At 35.4% G+C, this 16,069-nt stretch overlaps 1 protein-coding gene across 4 annotated transcripts in view; it reads right to left on the bottom strand.

The window, feature by feature from the left end:
• Positions 1 to 16,069, bottom strand: part of robo3 (roundabout 3) — an 83,196-nt gene that overhangs the window by 51,011 nt on the left and 16,116 nt on the right. For all 4 annotated transcript variants that reach the window (XM_017619124.1, XM_017619125.1, XM_017619126.1 and 1 more), the window contains one exon: positions 6,160 to 6,262. In XM_017619124.1, the coding sequence (XP_017474613.1) occupies positions 6,160 to 6,262 (103 nt within the window). The remainder of the gene's footprint in view (positions 1 to 6,159; positions 6,263 to 16,069) is intronic.

The raw sequence follows: 16,069 nt of genomic DNA, 5'->3' as shown, positions 1-16,069 counted from the left end.
ATTCCTCTAGTTTTTCGTATTTGCTTTTTTTCGTTTAGCCTGCAGTGCATTGCCTCTTTGGCCCGCCAGCGCTACCTTCCCACCATATTGGCCCTTTTGTGGTTCAATTTTGATTTATTATGATTTATGTGCGTAACGTTCTGCTATGAGATTCATGATTTTCACATTAATATTCATTAGTATCGATTTATATTTGTGGTTTCGGCGGTATGCCTTCGTTGGGGGAGGGAACATTAAAATGGGCTGACCTACGCTATGCGGAAATGAATTGCAATTTGAAAAAAATTAAGTTTGAGACAGAGTCTTAAGTAATCGGCATGAACGGAGATTTAAATTGGCCCTAGACAGGGTTGGTAATATGAAACCAAGTTCCTAAGTCACAATCTAGCAAAAGCTAGGCAGTCTACGTGGAAATTTTGGGATGATTCGATAAGTTATTTAACCTCACTGCATCAACCAAGATAGAACAAAAGGATGTCAGTACACCCACTTCTAAACGCGGTATGTCTTCGCCCAGAACATGCCCTGCTTTTCCCCTAGCGTACGCTGAGTTGACCGGATGCCCTTCTTCTCAACAGAAGTCCACAGGTAGTCAAGGGAACTACCACCATCTCTCTTTTTGGCGATAATTATTCAAGGTAGCCGCCTCTGGCCAGCCTCACTGCTTCCCGCAATATCATTATGGTCGAGCACACAAACAAGTTTCACAAAGTAATATTCCGACACTGTCGAATGTGTATTCCCCAACAAAGCTTCGAGCGTACAGAAAGTGAGCCCAGGGCTCTGATTTTCGCCTGGCTGTCTGAGTAATTGTTAACCTTCCTTACCGTCATCGCGCCTAGCAGCAGACAATTGACTGCATGTTGTATACTTTTGGGACCCACTGTTTTTCATTTAGAATATTTTGACGACAAAAATGTATCCATTGTCAGAATTTCATTGCTGGAGGCCAAAACTTAAGGATGATGGAGAGCTCCCTGGAAAAACCCACTGCACCGACCCTTCCGTCAAGCTTCGACCCATCCGTACAAAAGTTCAACGCTGCCTCCCTACAGCCACCGCCTTCCATCCACTCATCTCTAGATGGGATATGCGTTGAGAAAGAGCTAGCTGATGCCAGGCTAGGCACGCAGTGATCCGTGTTACCCGGAAAGATACAGAAGCTCCGAGAAGACTTGAGTGTCCAGACAACCGGTGGCCATATGTCTGACCACCACCCTAGCTGCGATATCGAAAGCGCTATGTTAAGCATAACGTTAAAAGTCAGAGTGCGAGTGGTCCCAAGCGCCCCACTTATTTCAATGCGGCCAGCTTATTGCACTCACTCCAGCCTGCTGATCATATCGAGTCTGGACTATTTAAGGTTAATTTCGGGACTAGTTCAAAACCAGCTCTGGATAGTTCACGACTATTTGAGGACTATTTCGGGACTAGTACGGATTATTTCGAGACCGTTTGCAGAAGATTTGTTCGGAATCCTTTCCGGACAAGTTTACGACGTTTTCAAAACTTCTTCAGAACCATTTTCGACCAGTTTCCGAGAAACCTATGGATATATATACATACAAACAGATATACAGTGACGAGCAAAACTGTAACATGGTGTAACACTTTTTATTTCAGCCACCGCTATATTTCTAAGTTCTAACGACTTTCATTCTTTTGTTGTATATTCTTGTTGGTACATCCCTACTCCCTCTCNAAAATGTTTATATAAGGAGATCTTGATAGAAAGACATGCAGAATGCAGCGGGGTCCACCAATTTGACTACTTTGGGAGCAACTGTGAATGTCCTCGCAACAAGATTAGCACAAACAGCACTTTCTTTTGTGTATATATCGGTTCTTCTAGTTGCGTTTGTGAAGTGAAAATTCTTTAGCCGCGGTTGGCACACGGAAATGGGGCAACGGAAATAGTTGGGACTGAAACAAGTGCTTCTTGAGTGTATGCACGTGGTATGAATTTAACCAAAAGCTTGCTAATAAAAGGTTAAAGAATAACACTTAAAAAATACCAATACAAGACTGAAAGTAAAGGTGAGTACGTACATAAATAAATACAAGTATTTTTTAAGCAAAAAAAACCGACTTCAATTCTCATATAAAAATTTAAAAGTACCGTTAATTTTTTCATGATCCAATGATCGGATCCAAATCAGATTAGTATGGGACCACCTCTGAGACACTGCCTTTCCGATGCAGAAATAGTACTCGAAATCGGTTGACTTGGTCCAAAGTTATGCGGTAACATACATAAAACAAGTAAGAGCAGCGCTGTCTTCGGCTATGCCGAAGGCTTCATACCTTTCATGAACATCTGCAAATTTTACTTTGACAGATTACTGCTTTTGAATACATCTGCATACATCGATAGAGGAGTTACATACTTATATAAAAAATCGCATCTAAACAATNGATGAACTGAAGTGGAAGTCGGTTAAAAACAAAGATAAATATAAAGAAAAAGATGAGGATGAGGATACCGATAAAAGTATTGATGAAGTTAGAGGAAGAATGATTAAACTAAAGGTACTTATAGAGAAAACAATGTAGATAGAGACACAGAGACTCAATCTGGGAACTATTTTGGAATGTTTGAGATTTTCGGGATTCTCGTAACTAACCCATATTTTTACCGGTTTTGTTATCGATATTTTTAGCGATTTTGTAATCGAAAATTTTATCGCTTTGTTGTCGATATTTTTATCGATATTGTTATCTGTTTTGTTATCGATATTTATATCGATATCGTTATTGGTTTTTTATCGATGTTATCGATTTTGTTATCGATGTTTTTATTGAATTTTTTATCAATTTTGTAAAAGATATTGTTATAGATAATTTGTCGATATTGTTTTCGATTTTGTTATCGATTATTTATTGATTTTTTTGCCGATATTTTTATCGATTTTATTGTCGATTATTTATCGATATTTTTATCTATTTTGCTATTGATATTTTGATCGATTTTCTAATCGATTTTGCTACCAGCATCATTATCAATTTTGCTATCGAAATTTTTATCGAATTTGCCATCGACTTTGTTATTGATATTTTTATCGGTTTTGTTATCGATATTTTGTTGGATGTTGCTATCGATTTTATAATCGATAGAGTATGAAGATAAAAATGAAGATAAATGAAAACAGAATAACATAAATGTAATTAGAACGAACAAGTGTAGAGGTAGGGATCTAGATAAAAAAGACAAAAAATATAACCTTCAGCAAAAGCGGATGTATGTATGTATGTATGTATATTGGTTATGAGACAAAATAGATATGTAACTCAAGTTTCACTTCTCTAGTGTGGCCCAGGCGCATCAAACTATAAAACAAAAAATTTATTGTAGTCGACGAGACAACCTACTTAAATGTAATTTTTGGCATGTAAAACGTGCTGTTGTAGAAATCTACCACTAAAACAAAAAAAGTCAAAAGCTAAAAATAAACATATCCAATCCCAAGACTTCTCAAAAAGATTGAAATAAAAACGGTAAACGGTAAAATAAGCAGGAAAATGTAGAAAACAAAGTCAAGATCGTGTGAAGGTTAAGAATGTCCTGTTCCAGGATTTTCTTCAAAAACGCTCCATCTCAACGGAAAATATATTGATATAGGGCGTTTTTGAAGCGGAACCTGAGACAGGGAGTTTTTGAATCGAATTCTGAAATAGGGCGTTATTCTATAAAATTCTGAAGTATTGCATTCTTTAAAGTATTTCGCAGTATGATTGAAATACCTCCAATAAAATATTCTTTAAGGTCGACTTTTGGCTATTTGTGCTTGCTGCTGTAGCTGGGTACCCTAAAAGCTCACTTTTATTCTTTTGTAGTCTAATTCTCTAAACAATTTGATATATCTCGTAGATACATACTTATGTTGATCATATTTTCATGCAACCATAACCGCCCCGCCTACCCCATTCCAAATCAATACTAACCCCTTACAATATATTTAATACTATTATAAGCAACCCTATGAATTGAAAATTAAGCCAATTCAATGACAAGCAACACAACCCAGTCGCGCTCTCTCTTTACATTTCTAACCATTGATGCCAACCTGTACAGCCAATTATCTAAGTATTTTCCATTTTTATAACAAACACTTAACCCAGTTTGCGCTTTTCGCTCCCAAAAAAAAATAAAATAATGTGTTACCATGTAAATATTCCACGACAATATTTGCATAACCATTTCACTGACGATAAAGCAAAAGAATCTCCATACTTTTTATCGATTTAAGTTGACTTAAGTTACATGAATACCATTACCAATAACGAGCAACGACCAGCATGACAATGTCACAAGCAAATATACAAACGTACGTAGGAGTTTAGATATAAACCGTACCTGGCTGTGGCAACTTGTAAGGGGCATGAACGACAAGCACACACCAACGCTGCAACACCAGTTGCTGGGGAAGGAGCAGGAAAATAGCTAGTCACTAATAAAATATGTGCTCCCATAAAATATGCAAGACTTGTATCGGCGCTTGAGTAGACGTAAAGTAGGTGCCAGCATTGGTAGTCAGCTGTTGCAGCAATGGCGATGGTTACTTACTTTGCTTGAGAGTACGTGCAACAATTCTACGGCAACTAGAATTAACCTTTTGAGCTCGAATAAATGAGCAGAAATATAACCACAAACAAATAAAAGTGCAAATGAGGTGAGGGAGGTAGAAGAAATGGGGAAGGAGAGGGAGCATGACAGAGATTTGATTGGAAATTGCATAGATTGGCAAGCTGGGACAAAAAATAATACTATGAAAAAAAAAAATAAACCAAATGCCCAAGGGACTGAAAGGAGTAAAAAATTTAATAATTCCAAAAGCGTTTGCACAGCTGAGATGAGCAAAATCAGAATTTTTGCACGGATACACAGCTATGTATGTGTGGGTGTGTCGGTGTGTTGGTGTGTTGCTGTGCGTGCGTGCACTTATTAAAAATGCTAACGGTTTATGCTTTACAATGTATTACAGTTACTAAAGTGCTGGCTGCGCTGGTTTTGCTTCGCTCTTCGATTACTAAAACTGACACACGGCCAGCATCGACGTGATTTTCGTGATTTTCATGCAAATATTGAAAAATACACCGCAAGCTATTTGCGAGAAGAAATAAAAAAAAATAAAAATTGAAAAAAGGTGGATGGAACCAGCAGAAAAGGGAAAAAGTGAAAAATGCCAGCAAATACAGCAAAGTGTAAAAGGAGTAAAAAATATTGACAGAAATCAGCTACACCAGGTATTCAATAAGGAAAAGACGCTAGCTTATTGGGAGCACATGCACCGGAGCATATGGAGTCTTGTTGGTAGTTTGTGTGTAGCAACAAAAGGGTACGCAAACTTTGTGGCAGTATCATTTCAGGTGCTCTGTGTATCTTTAACCCACCCAGGCCAGCTACAAAGCTAAAGTAAGGGAAATCAAGTATGCACGCACTCAGGTGGAAAACTGGTTACATATGATGCACAGCAAATGTAGCGGGAGTGGGAGAGAGCGAGAGAGAGAATGTGGAGCGGGTTATAAGAAGACTAAAGTGGCATGCCACAAATGTACATAGGTATACAACCGACCCAGCCACCTTCAGCTCGTGAGGCAAGCAAATTTTTTGTAACCCAACCAAGCAACTTTGCATAAATTTCACATAACGTAACCCAAGGCGATAGCGCAAGAAAAGCAGCATACAGAAAATATTCGCAAGAATGCTGCTGAAGAAATTACAGTTACTTATTTGAGCTGACAGCAGCGCAACGCAGCGTTGGTTGCAAGACAAGGCAGCAGTGGCACTCGGGCGGTGACAAGGCAGCTAAAATTCGCAAAAGTCGCTTGCTTGGCGTGGCATAGGCACAAACACACACACACACACACACATGTTCTGTCTGAGGTACTAAGGTGTCTCAAGTCTCTGGTGTCGCGTCCTTCCGTTGACTTGGTTGACTCGAGTTGAGCGTTGGTTATCTTTAATTTTATTTGCAAATATTATTTTTTTCTATTTATTTTGGTCGCTTGCGCTTTAACCCTATCACATTGGTGCGCGGCTCTAAGCAGCGCCATATGCATTTAAATATATGCAATTTGCTTTGCTGTATTGGTATGTATGTAGAAATGTGTGTGTGTTTTTTTTTTACTAAATCGTCAACCATCTTTATGTCAACTCACCGGCAACCTGTAATGTCGCATTCCGACTCCGCGCCACACCCAACTCATTTTTCGCCTCACACCAATAGACGCCAGCATCGGTTTCACGGCGCGAGTTTACAACCTGCAAGTAGAAGAAGAATGAAAAATTAACTTTTTATCTAGGAAATGTAGAGGAAACAAAAAAGATGAAAATTTGGTATGACGACCTCAAAAAACAACAAAGACTTTTTCGTTTTTATTTATGTATGTAAATACAAACTTTTGCTCGCAGCTTCGCACGCGTGAGTTTCGGTTAAATGTTATGATAGCAAATGTAACATAAAAAATGAAATCACCGAAAATAATAAATTTATTTTCAAAAGTTGGCTTTTTGTCTCGAGGTTCCCAAATATGGTAGGTAGTCTTTATACATCCTTTATGAATTTTAGAAATTAATTTTACAGATGTTAATTTTTCGAAATAAATATCAATAATAAAAAAATATAAAAATATCGATTATTATATCGAAAGGCTCCAACGATATCGATAGCAAAATCGGTAACAATATCGTTAAAAATTTCGATAACAAAAGCGATAAAAATATCGATTATTATATCGATAAGTCCCGATAATCTCGAAAGTCTCTAAAATCCCGAAATAGTTCCCAGATTGAGTTTCTGTGTGTCCATCTATATGCTTTATTTTAATCATTCGTCCTCTATCTTCATCTTTACATTTATCGGTATCCCCATCCTCATCCCTTTCTTTATATTTATCTTTGCTTTTACTTTTGTGTTTATACTTTTCTTCATATACATAATTCCCCTTCACTTAAGTAAATTGTTTCAATTTACCTTGGTCGTCGTTTTCGCCTTTATCTTTATGCATCTTTGTTTTGCCTTTATCTTTATTATTTTCTTTATCTATGTACGTACCAGAGTTGTGAAAAATGCATTAAATTTTTTAATGCATAGCATTTTAATGTAAATGAAAAAGATTAATGCATTAATTTTTGATATTTAATGTAAATGAAAATATCAATGCATTAATTCCGAAGAAATAATGCTAATGATTTTTTTTTTTGTTTTAACATTAAAATGTTTAAATGAATGCTATTGCAATAATTTATTGCATTCAAATTATAACAAGCATTAAAAACCCAGTAACTAATTTTATTTTTAAGTAAAAATTCTTTGCTGACGTTGAGGGTAGAATGTTAAGGTCAAAAAAGATAGTGACGGACGTTAAGGCTGGTTTTCACTATGTCAAGTTCAATGGCATTTGTCGTTAAATAGGTAAAATCACATTGTCAAATGGAGCTAAAGAACGGTTTATTGATTGATTTAGATCAGAGTAGGTCCTCAGTCGTGTACATGCATAATATATGTAATCGTTATGCATCAACAATCAACATAAAAATCTACAAACGCACTCTGCGTTGCATGCACATTGGCTTTCATTTTCATACATAAAAGATCTAACAATATTTAGAAGAATTTTTCTACAAATACACATAATATAATGAACCTGAAAAAGCTATTAGTAATTATTCCAAATCCTTCCAAAAGAGGTTATTTATATTTTACTAGAAAACAAATTTAATGGTTTTTAATAATGTAAACGAACAAAAGTATTAAACATTTTAGTGCATTAAAATTTTTTCATTAGCATTAGCTTGGATAATTTAATGAAAAAAAAAAATTAATTAGTATTATATTTTTCACAATTAATGCATTGAAATATTCATTTGCATTAAATTGCATAAATTAATGCATTCATTTTTTACATTAACATTATTGCTTTAAATACCATTAATGCATTAAAAAATTAATGCATTTTTCACAACTTTGGTACGTACTACCCTTTACTTTCATTCTTGTATTGTTCTTTTTCTAAATGTTATTCTTTAGCCTTTTATTAGCAAGTTTTTGTTAAATTAATACCATGGGCATACACTCAAGAAGCACTTGTTTCAGCTCCAACCATTTCCGTTGCACCATTTCCGTGTGAAATTTCCGTTGAACTTGCCAATTTACTTTCAACCAACCAACCGCCGCTAAAGAAGTTTCACTTCAAAAATTTCATAAAATCGGTCGAGCGGTTTTGGAAGAGCGCGACCACAAACATGACACGAGTTTTTTTGTATGCTTACACTTATGCTAAATGTTTGGCTGAGCTTTCTTTCCAAATTTGGTTTTCGTGTTGATATATTTTTTTAATGGATTTTATGAGAAGCGTTTTCATGGCAGAAATACACTCGGTATCGAAAAATTACAGCAAGCAAATATCAAAAGAGGCGCGTAGAGGTGTAACGTATACGCCTAGTCGTCTGAATAACTACGTATGTGAATACATATTTGCTTCCGTGCAGTGCCTTGGCGTTCCAAATGGAATGATCATCCATTTTGGCAATTGAAGATGATAGGTATGGTTTGTAGGTCGCTTTGAAAAGTTTCGTCAATTGGTCAACCCAAGGCAGGACCGGTCCTCTGCACCTGGTTATTCCATTTTGTTCGTTGGCGTCGTTGCTTTCTTTGCCCACCCATGGGTGCCAGCTCGAGATTACTTTTTACGGGTATGCGAACATGCTTGCGCACAATTTTTCCGGAGTAAAACCAAAAAATTCGTATTACAAGTGTTGGGAAAATTTAAAGGAAATTTCACGACCATTTTGAAAAAAGAATTAAAAAATATAGGTTAATAGGACTTTTTTTTCCAAAGTAACCGCCAAAGTAAAACAAGGGTCAGAAATTCTTGAAATTTTGATTTTATAATGTCCAGATTTCCCTAGAAACTAAAGAAACCAGCCCCAAAAATATGTTTTTCTAAAAAGCTGACTCAATTAGAAAAAAGCTCTATAGGTAGTCCTTCATTAGGGTTTTTCGTTTGGGCGTGAAAATTTTATCTCTATAACTACTGCCGATCACTTTCTTAGCCCTTTAACTCCCCAGGGTTGCATTTTAGATCCCTTCTGCAAAACTTTTCAGACTCTTTGATGGACTTGAGAAGTTTCATGAAGAAAAGATAAAGCAGCTTGTGCGTTCTCAACAAAAAGTGCTCCATCTCAATCTAGAAAATGCCAGACAGCTGAAGAGAGAAAATCCTCAGTACATATTTACTATATATTGTGTCCCGTAATCGTTCTTATCAAGGTTTTCGAGGACCTTTCAGGAAAGACTTGTTTGGTTTATTTGTATGTATTGAACCAACATATCCCATTTGCCGTATTAATAATTTTCTATTTGACGCTTCAAAATCCCGTAGTTGGCCAACTCATCAACTATTTTAGTACCTTGTATACAACACACAATTCCCAAAGAGGTTCGAGAAGCTTTCAAGATCCTTGAGAGCAACACTCACATAACAAAATCTAAACTCAGCTTAGCTTAGAGGTAGAGTGTTGGCTTAGGAAGTCGAGTGACTTTGGTTGGTTCAATTGGATACAGATGTCTATCTAGAATTTTGCTATTTATTAAATTTCTCGTAAATAAAAAAATTGCCTGCACGCTCCAATAACATTGTTGATAAATTGCTTTAACTTTTTCATTTACATTTTCCAAATATTTTCTCATTCTGTTTATGTTTGAAAAAGATAACCAACACCCTTTTTCAGTGCGATTTTTTATTTTTATAACCAAATCCATTCGTAAAATTACCCAATTTATTTTAAGTCAACAGGCATCAATTTTCTCAATACTTTTAACACACCAGGGGTAATGTACCTGTGTGCAAAAGTATAAGTATAAGTACATACACGCGTCAAAAATTTCTGCAATTCCCAGCGGCTGGCCTACTTCAGTATACATATATTTATGTGCATCTACTAACCCCCATTTATTACCTTTCACTCCATCTGCCGGCAGCCTGCCTTCACATCGTTCATCAATTCTTATGACGCATAAGTTTGCTAAATTGCTTCTCATCATAACCTGGTTATGATTTATTGCCACAATTACTTACCTACCAAAAATTGCCAAACATCCTTCGCAAAGTAAAAAAAAAAAAAATGCCACCAATAAAATAACAAACAATAACAAAAACCTGTTAACGTCAATCAGAAATACTTTCAATAATGCAACTCATCAAAATGCAAAAATACACAAAATTCATGTTGTGCGAACCGTTAAAAATTCACATCACTCATGACACAGCATGCGTGACTCTGCATGCCACACCCAACCAATTCACATACTTACGTACTTAAGTTGTAAGCTCACCTTATGCAAAGGCGTGTAGGTAGGCAACGGCAAGGTGTGGTAAATGGAAAATTGGTTGTAAGCTTATGGAAAAGTGAAACCTTAGGCGAAAGTGAAAGCTTAGCTGAAAGTGAGAGTGTAAGCTAGGCGAGTAAATAATTTACATATTTTAAAAAATGAAAAGTTGCTGTTTTTCCACCGTATTTATAAAGTGTATTCTATTTCTGGACTTCCACTTAAATATTTCGGAAAAATATCGGGGTTTACGTGAGCTAGGCTAAGTTGAAAATACATCGATATACAAAATCGATATATGTATGTAAAGAGAAGTAGTTTATAGAAACATTTGTTCCAAAAAATCACCACGAATTATATAAGAATTAAGCTTAACCCCCTTAGGATCAAAAGCCTATAACTCGTTGATTTGAATTGTAAACTGTGATTAACCGAGCCAAAAGTAATAATTCTTATTTTTTTTCTGATACTTTTACTCAAAAAAAATTTTCAATATACTCAAAGTTTTTCGAAAATTTTTAAAATATTTTTTTCCAAAATATATTTTTCCTAACATTCCCAACCCATTTTTTGCACAGAAATAGTATTGTTCGTACATAAGGGTACAGAAATTTTTTTCTTAATGATTTATTTTTACCTACGCTATTTTTTTAAGCAATTTAGCACCTTAAAATTTTTATACCAAACACTTATTTTTAAAATTTTTATTTCCAAATATAATATTTTCCGGAACAAATAACTTTTACGGCAAACTACTTTTTATTCTTCTAAAAATCTTTGTTTCTAAGGTTTAGTAAATTTGTTCTAAAAACTGTTTCCTAATTACGTTTTGTAGTAAAAAATAGGAAAAGATAAAAAGGTCTAAAACCCTACGCGATTCCTTATAAAAAGTGGCATTTCTATTTGAAACATATGTCAAAAGATGTGCATAGAAATATTTGAAAATTTTATCAACGCAGACAAAATAATGAGATTTTCAGCGGGATTTTTAAATAGGTTCTGCTCAGGTAAATCTTATACATATTTTTCTGAAAAATTTTTGCCTAAATCTTAAAACATTTTTTAATTTAATAATTTCGATAAAAAAAACAGTAGCGATAGTGATGCACCCTAATGTACACACATATATATGTCCATGAGTAACGTAAATTTTTTAACGTCCCTCGGTAAATAAATAGCTCGGAATTTGATAAATGGTGTGGATTAAAAAGTTCCCACAAATTTAATGTTGATTTCAAATCATATTAGGGGTATTCTCTGAGTCTTGCAAAGCCCTTACATGGTGCACAGATTGCACGGATTGCACGGTTAGAACCGGTTTTCGTATGGGACAGCTTTGCAAACCGTGCAATCCGTGCACCGTGCAAGGGCTTTGCAAGACTCAGAGAATACCCCTATTGATTTAAGTGTATAGATGTGTATTCAGGTTGATAAGCAAATGGGATTTGGTGAAATGTAGTAATAGAAGTTAGTAGTAGTCATCGATCCATTAAAGGCGCGAAATATGGCAGCTATGCAGCAGATGCCGAGATAATTCAAACTCATTATCTTCTATACAGAGCTGTTGTGAGGTGAAATTAAATGAATTCCTATCGGACAATGATCGGCAAGAGCTATCGTTAAGTAAATACAGATGCTACTTCTTCAGTTGCGCCAGTACTTTTGACTGACATAGTCACCCTACATTCCAAAATTTTCGCGAGAAATTCGGTAACCGACTACAGCCCATTTGTTCAGAAGTAAACTTTCCATTTTTATTTTATTTAAAACAAAAAACCATATGCAAGTACGAGAGTAGAAAACGGATTTTTTAATAAAACAAATTAAGCGCTTAAGAACCATGAGAAACCTATTTTCATGTTGTACTCGACCCTACCTACAACCTACACTAAGTTCTTTTTCGAATGTATTGTAGTTACCCTCATCAAATGCATATAAGTATGTAAATTTTTTAATGTACATACATAAATGTATATAAAAAATATTTATTTTTTAAGCTCTTACATACAAAAAAAAAAAGTACCCGATAGCACTTTTTTCATTTCGCTTTGAGAGTAAATTATTAAAGAAGTGTTAATATTTTATCAACCATTTTCTATGCAATAGGTAATAATTACAATAGTATATAGCCATCGATATTGTCTTGAGCGAGTCTAGGTCCTTTAACGCCACCTAGCAATCAGATTTTGAGAAGAGGATTTAGCACATTACCGGTATATGTGCCATCTATGCTAGCCTGCTGACGCTTAACCATGCCTGACTGGGACGCAGTACCACTTACGAAAGGGTACGTCAGCAGTGAATGAAATGCAGAAAGTCACTGACATAGCTGAGATTAATTCGTAACCTTATAAGAGATATTCACCAAATTGATAAATTGGCCTTGCACTGTTGCAATGGAGCTAATAAGCTCAAGCAACCACTTTGACAATATTCGATAGTTTGAGCTAATCAGCTGTTCTTGCCGAGTGCCAGGACACTTGCTAAATTTAATGAATATCCCTATTATTTTATATTCACATATGCAACCGGGTATTCATTCGCCAAATTCATTCACACATTCTACGGTCGTCTAAAATCATTCCAGGGAAACATCTTTTGGGCGACCTAATCGTTCGGCACCACTTTGACTAAAACAATGAAAATGTAATTTAATAAACCACTTCCCAACCGTTGAAATGAATGGTGTGTTATCAAGCCCCTACTTGGTTTCGGTGATGGTTACATTTTTTGTAAAACATAAGACCTGATGAGCAACAGCTATTTTAAACAAGTAATTTAGCATACTTTCAAAAAAAAATGCATTCCAGTTACAAATTTAATTTGCAGCGATATTGGTTGTAATTTCCATTCAATTTTAAAATTACTTTATTACAGAAAGTTAAGCATAAACAATTCTAAAAGTAAACCCGGGAAATGTTTAAACTAAGTTACTTTTTACTTAGTTAAAGTTTTAAGAGTCCACAAAAAGCAATATGCTTTCCAAATATCATATACCCGCAACAGTTTTCTCTCCACTTACATATATTACATTTAATTTAGGGAATTAAAACTTTTTCTTTTTGTTATTCGAAAGAAGAGAAAAAAGTGGAAATTCTCGCATAACAATCAGCAATTTAACGCTTGAGTGAAAGACCTAAACTGGAAGAAAAATTGCATTTATTTTTCAGGAGATGACCTATTTTCAAATCAGCCATACAAATACAAAAGTATACAGCTGAGAAAAATGGATATGCAAACAAAGCAGCTTACTTCTTATATTACTGTTACATTGTAGGGACATAGTTGTAAACATACGCATGTGTACTTACATTCATATATGCATATGCTTGTATGTATATGGACCAACATAAAATATATACGAATACATATTTATATTCATGAAATGTGTGTCTGCCCTTCCGCTTGCAGTTTAACAAGTTTACGTTACTTTTCCTTGATTGGTTTTTTTTTTTGTATTGTTGTTTCAGGCGCTCTTTTTGTTGTTTGTTGTACTTGGACGCATTTAGAAAATTGTTCAAAACTCAATTTAAAACAGAATATAACGAGCAACACTTGGGCAAATAAATCTTACAGCAGATAACCACATACACTGACACAAATAAGCTGTCTGGTATTTGCGCATTTTGGGCATCTGTGTGTTAATTTAAAAGTAAGTAGATGAAAGATGAAAAGATGATATATGAGTTTTATATAAGCGTATTCTAAATTTATTTTACATTTTTACGAATATCAAAAGAAAGTTGAAAGTGGACTCACATAAAATTAATGACATTGGACTTGAGAAAAGCAATTGAATCTCAAGAATAGAGAAAAATTATACGAGTAAGACAAGATTTTTATATTAGTTAAACGAAAAATTATAAAAAAAAAAAAAAAATCGAATTTTCAGTTTTTGCAGGAAAGGATGTTGGCTTTTTATATGTCGAACATAGGAGTATTTTGTTATAAAACCGGTCATAAGGCAGATTTATCGACATGCATTTAAACATATTATTTCTCAAGCTTTTCAATCCATCTATAAATTGGAAGTCATTGTTTTGAATCAATTGAAATAAAGCATATTAAGACATTTATTCTGAGCAAAAATTCCAAATACTTCTAATTTGGTTTACTTGTCGCGCCTTGTCGCGCAAATTTGGATCCTTGGCTACAAAACTTCGGTTATAAAGCTGTGCCCGCACGTACCCCTTCTTCCGCTATTCAAAGTCCTGAAGAAGACCTTAGATAAGCAAATCGACACACACCATCTTCTTGACGATTTGAAAGCTGCTTTTGACAGAACGAAGAGAAGCTGCCTGTACGACACAACGCCTAAATTTGGGATCCCCGCAAAACTAAAACGGCTATGTACATAGAGTCACGTTGAGCACAACTTTCAGCTCCGTCCAAATTCGAAAGGACTTCTATGTGCAGGTTGAGACCAAACCATGTTTTAGCCAAGTCGATTCACTCTCCTGGGACTATTTCGATCTGATGCTGGAAAGCGTAACAAGAGCTGCCAATCTGAATCGCAGCGGCGCCATACATAGTATATAGCAAAAGAACGATGCTCATCTTCTTTTATCATATTACCATCTTCATTTCTACAGGAACTAGCAACCTTTTCCGCAATGATATGAAATGATTGACAGAAGGAATCCCACTGCTCGTTTATGTCCCTTTTTTTCTTTAGGTATTAAACTACTTAGACAACATAATAGAAAAGAAATTCACAAGAAAATTTCCAGTGCCAAGACCTTTCCGACCCACAGTGCGCAGTAAGGTTTCTCACCAGCGCCATCACAAGGTGCTTTGAATCGATCCTCCAAGGGTGGAAAATACCAAGAAAAGCGTTTTTGCAGATCGGAATAAGGAAGGACCAGATTACCACTTTATGTGTGGACGTCCAGGCCAGCGGGCCCGTTGCGCAGTGGTCCCAGAGTATCAGAAAGTATATGATTCTAAATGCCTCGAAAAGTGAAACTATGTGGCTGATAAGATTCTAGACATATCTACTAGTGCATTTTAAGGATTTTTTCTACGAAAAATCTCACTAATAGGATTTAAGCAATGCAGGAAGCGAAATCAAAAATGCATAAATAGTACTTTTTATCATTATTTGTATGGAGCCCATCCAGTGTGCCACAACTCAAACGCTTCGAGGCAGCCATTCGGAGGCGCCAGAGTTCCACCTTCTCCGCGATCACCTTAACGTAATTTCTTTTGAAAGGTACCACAGTTAGGATAATGGGTCTCGTCCTGCGGTTCCCTCAAAGAGGAAACTTACTTTAAACAATTACCTATTTATACTAACCTAAATAAAATAAAATTAATTTTAATAAAAATAAGATAAATCTGGTCTGTCATCACAGCAGCGGTATTTGCAGTGAATAAAACACGCCCGCGCTCCCAGTTTTAAAACCTAAGGCTAATTTCGCGAAAGATTATTCCTAAGCTTTTAGAAATTTCTACTTTATTTTTAATTTCATGTTATAAGTAAAAAAATTTGTCTCTTAGCTGCATAAACACGTAAAGATTTTGCGACATTTCCTGCTTACAGCACTGCTCGGATTTCCCTTCCACAATATTAGCAGAAGTATTTTCAGCTACTTTACTTTACTTTTTCTTTCATATCTTGTTTTATACCCGAGCGCACTTGTGCACAAGGGTATTATAACTTTGTTCACATAACGGTTGTTTGTAACAGGCAAAACGAATCGAGATAGATATAGACAAATGTATACATAAATGATCAG

Source organism: Rhagoletis zephyria, unplaced genomic scaffold (genome assembly GCF_001687245.7).
Source record: "Rhagoletis zephyria isolate East Lansing unplaced genomic scaffold, Rhagoletis_zephyria_1.1 Rzeph_scaffold_01792, whole genome shotgun sequence".
In the NCBI taxonomy this organism is placed as follows: domain Eukaryota; kingdom Metazoa; phylum Arthropoda; class Insecta; order Diptera; family Tephritidae; genus Rhagoletis; species Rhagoletis zephyria.
Note: the sequence above shows the minus strand (reverse complement) of the source record. Positions and strands in the feature narration are given on the sequence as shown.